Source organism: Mus pahari, chromosome 19, assembly GCF_900095145.1.
Source record: "Mus pahari chromosome 19, PAHARI_EIJ_v1.1, whole genome shotgun sequence".
NCBI classification, from domain to species: Eukaryota; Metazoa; Chordata; class Mammalia; order Rodentia; family Muridae; genus Mus; species Mus pahari.
In genome coordinates this window covers 14,965,681-14,968,544 of record NC_034608.1, presented here as the reverse complement: position 1 = coordinate 14,968,544, position 2,864 = coordinate 14,965,681, and the positions used below count along the sequence as shown (strand labels likewise).

Sequence of the window (2,864 nt, the reverse complement as noted above, 5' to 3'; positions counted from 1 at the left end):
AGAGAGAGAGAGAGAGAGAGAGAGAGAGAGATCTGCCTATGAGACCATCAGGTGATGTCCGGTTGTTCAATGCTTTCTGGACCTGGCTGAGCCCCCAAGGCCTCGGCTGGTGCCCAGAGAAGTTCTGGGCAGGCAGGTCAGCTGTGGGTGGTGGCTTCATGGGCTGCAAAGAACACAGAAGACTCTGGCCTCCCACATGACTTGTCTTCAACCGTAGATCGTGTCAGCCGTGCACTACTGTCACCAGAAGAACATTGTACACAGGGATCTAAAGGTAAACCCCTCCCACTGTGTGAGCTCAGCTGCTAGCCACGCCCACGCTCCCAGCTCCTCCCTTTGACCTTCCCCAGCTGCAGTGCCCCGGGTTCTTTCCCACACAGGGGGACAGCCACGGGAACTTGTGTCCCGGGGCAGCCTCAGGATGGCCATGGGGATGAGATAGGCTATCTATCTGTATTTGGCCTTCGGGGTTGCTGTGTCTCTGACGGGTGGACCTTCTAGAATCCCCAAGAACTTGGCTTTCAGGCTCAAGTTATTCCAGAGTCTTGGGAACCCAGATTCTTAGGATGGCACAAAGGCACAGGACAGGCAACAAGGATGGGAAAGAGACCCCTAGGGCCCAACCCAGGTGCCTGCTGCAGCCAGGCGCCACAGCATCCAGCAGGCTCCATGCAGGCCGGTCTGGGTTATCCTTCCGGAGCACTTCCTGTGTGCTGGGGCACACTAGGGGCTTTATTTTATTTTATATTAATTTACTTATTTATTTTGATTTTTTCCATTTCTCTGTGTAACATTGGCTGTCCTGGAACTTGCTCTGTAGACCAGGTCACCCTCGAACTCACAGAGATCCACCTGCCTCTGCCTACTGAGAGCTGGGATTAAAGGTGTGCGCCACCACCACCCGCCTCCTTTAAAAAATTTTTTTTTAATTAATTAATTAATTTTTTTTTACTCTATTTTATTGGCACTAAGGGCTTTAAAGCAGACTGTGCCCCAGGAACAGTTTTTTCATTGTTTTTCATAGCCCGGGGAAGGGTCCTGAGGTGGCTTTAGTGGATAAAGGCACCTGCTCTACACTTCCATCAGTCTGTGTTCAATCCCGGGGGACCCACATGATGGAAAGAGAGAGCTGGCTGTACACAGTTAGCATTTGACCTCCATATGATGTGCAGATATATGTAATAAGAACATAGGCAGATATATGTAATAAGAACAACAACAACCCCTGAGGCTAGCCAGTCCTTGGGTGGGTCAGGCTTGCTGATCAGTTCAAGGCCAAGGGCTACGGCACGCAGTGTGTAGTGTGCAAAGCCCTGGGTTCAAATTTCAACCACAGGAGACAAAAAGGGACCACTATGACCAGCCTCAGCTGGATGTGACCCTGCCTCGAAGTTGCAACAACAAAAACAAGCATAGCCTGGGGGCGGGGCAGAGTTGGATGTGCATGTCTCACCTGCAATCTCAGTCCTCGGGAAGATGAGGCAGGAGAATTACCATGAGTTTGAAGCTAGCCTGGGTTCTACAGTAACTTTTCAAATAGCAAGCCTTGTGTCAGGGATAGTGGTGCAAACTTGTGATCGCAGCACTCAGGAGGTAGTTTCCATGAGTTGGAGGATAGCCTGGGCTTTGTAGTGAGGTCGAAGAAGCATGGAGTGGCCGTGGAAGCTTATGGATACTTGCTCTATGAGGCAGGCACTTTGCCATCCTTTTCAGGTAGGGTGATGGGGAGAATTTACCTGGAGGTTGTGCGCCACCTAGTGGAGGAGACTGGACTCGACCAAAGTGGTTTCCCAGATGCAGATGGAGACCATCAGAACTAAGTCTGGACTGTGGAGCCTCAGATAAAATGTCACCAGGCTTCAGACGTTGGTCACCCTGAGGAATACTAGCCTAGAATGCACAAAGCCATGGGCTGTATTACCAACCCCATGTAAACATGGTGCGATGGTGCAGGCCTGTAATTCCAGTGTTGGCAGGCAGAGGCAAGACTCTGGCTTCATCCTCTGGCTTCTCTTTCCCTTTCAGGCTGAAAACCTGTTGCTGGATGCCGAGGCCAATATCAAAATCGCTGATTTCGGCTTCAGCAATGAGTTCACGCTGGGCTCCAAGCTGGACACCTTCTGTGGGAGCCCCCCATACGCTGCCCCAGAACTGTTCCAGGGCAAGAAGTATGATGGGCCAGAGGTGGACATCTGGAGCCTGGGTGTCATCCTGTACACGCTGGTCAGCGGCTCCCTGCCCTTCGATGGGCACAACCTCAAGGTGCCAGGGATGGGGTGGGCGGGATCAGGTGGGACTGAGGTCACGTGGTCAGATGAGGAACAGGGGTGACTCCGGTGCCCGCTGCCCCAGTATGGCTGGCACTGTTAAGGCCCAAGCTGTGAGCTCAACAGCTGGTGGATTTTGGTTCTAATATTGACCTGCTCTGGGGGAAAAAATTATTAGAAATTTCTGGGTCATGCCCCATTTAAGTCTTTTCAAATCCAATGCATGTAAGAGAGACAGACATGGCAGGAGGGGCGGGCGAGCCCCACAAGCAATGACAGAAGGCAGGGTTTCATTTCTGTGCAGTGCCCAGATTAGGGAAATCCACAGAAAGTGGGGGCAGACTAGTGCTTGCTTAACGTTAGGATGGGGGAGGGAGAGCTGGGCTCAGATAAAGGGCTCAGGGATTTTGCTGATGGAACTAAAGCCAAGTAAGTACTCTGCCACTGAGCCACGCCCTCAGCCCCTCACTGGGGAATTCTAGGCAGGGGCTCTACCACTGAGCCACGCCCCCAGCCCCTCACTGGGGGATCCTAGGCAGGGGCTCTGCCGCTGAACCACGCCCCCAGCCCCTCACTGGGGGATCCTAGGCAGGGGCT

At 52.7% G+C, this 2,864-nt stretch overlaps 1 protein-coding gene across 2 annotated transcripts in view; it reads left to right on the top strand.

The window, feature by feature from the left end:
- The window catches only part of Mark4 (microtubule affinity regulating kinase 4), a 33,777-nt gene that overhangs the window by 15,595 nt on the left and 15,318 nt on the right, over positions 1-2,864 (top strand). For both annotated transcript variants that reach the window (XM_021218679.2, XM_021218681.2), the window contains exons 7-8: positions 218-274; positions 2,026-2,262. In XM_021218679.2, coding sequence (XP_021074338.1) covers positions 218-274; positions 2,026-2,262 — 294 coding nt within the window. The remainder of the gene's footprint in view (positions 1-217; positions 275-2,025; positions 2,263-2,864) is intronic.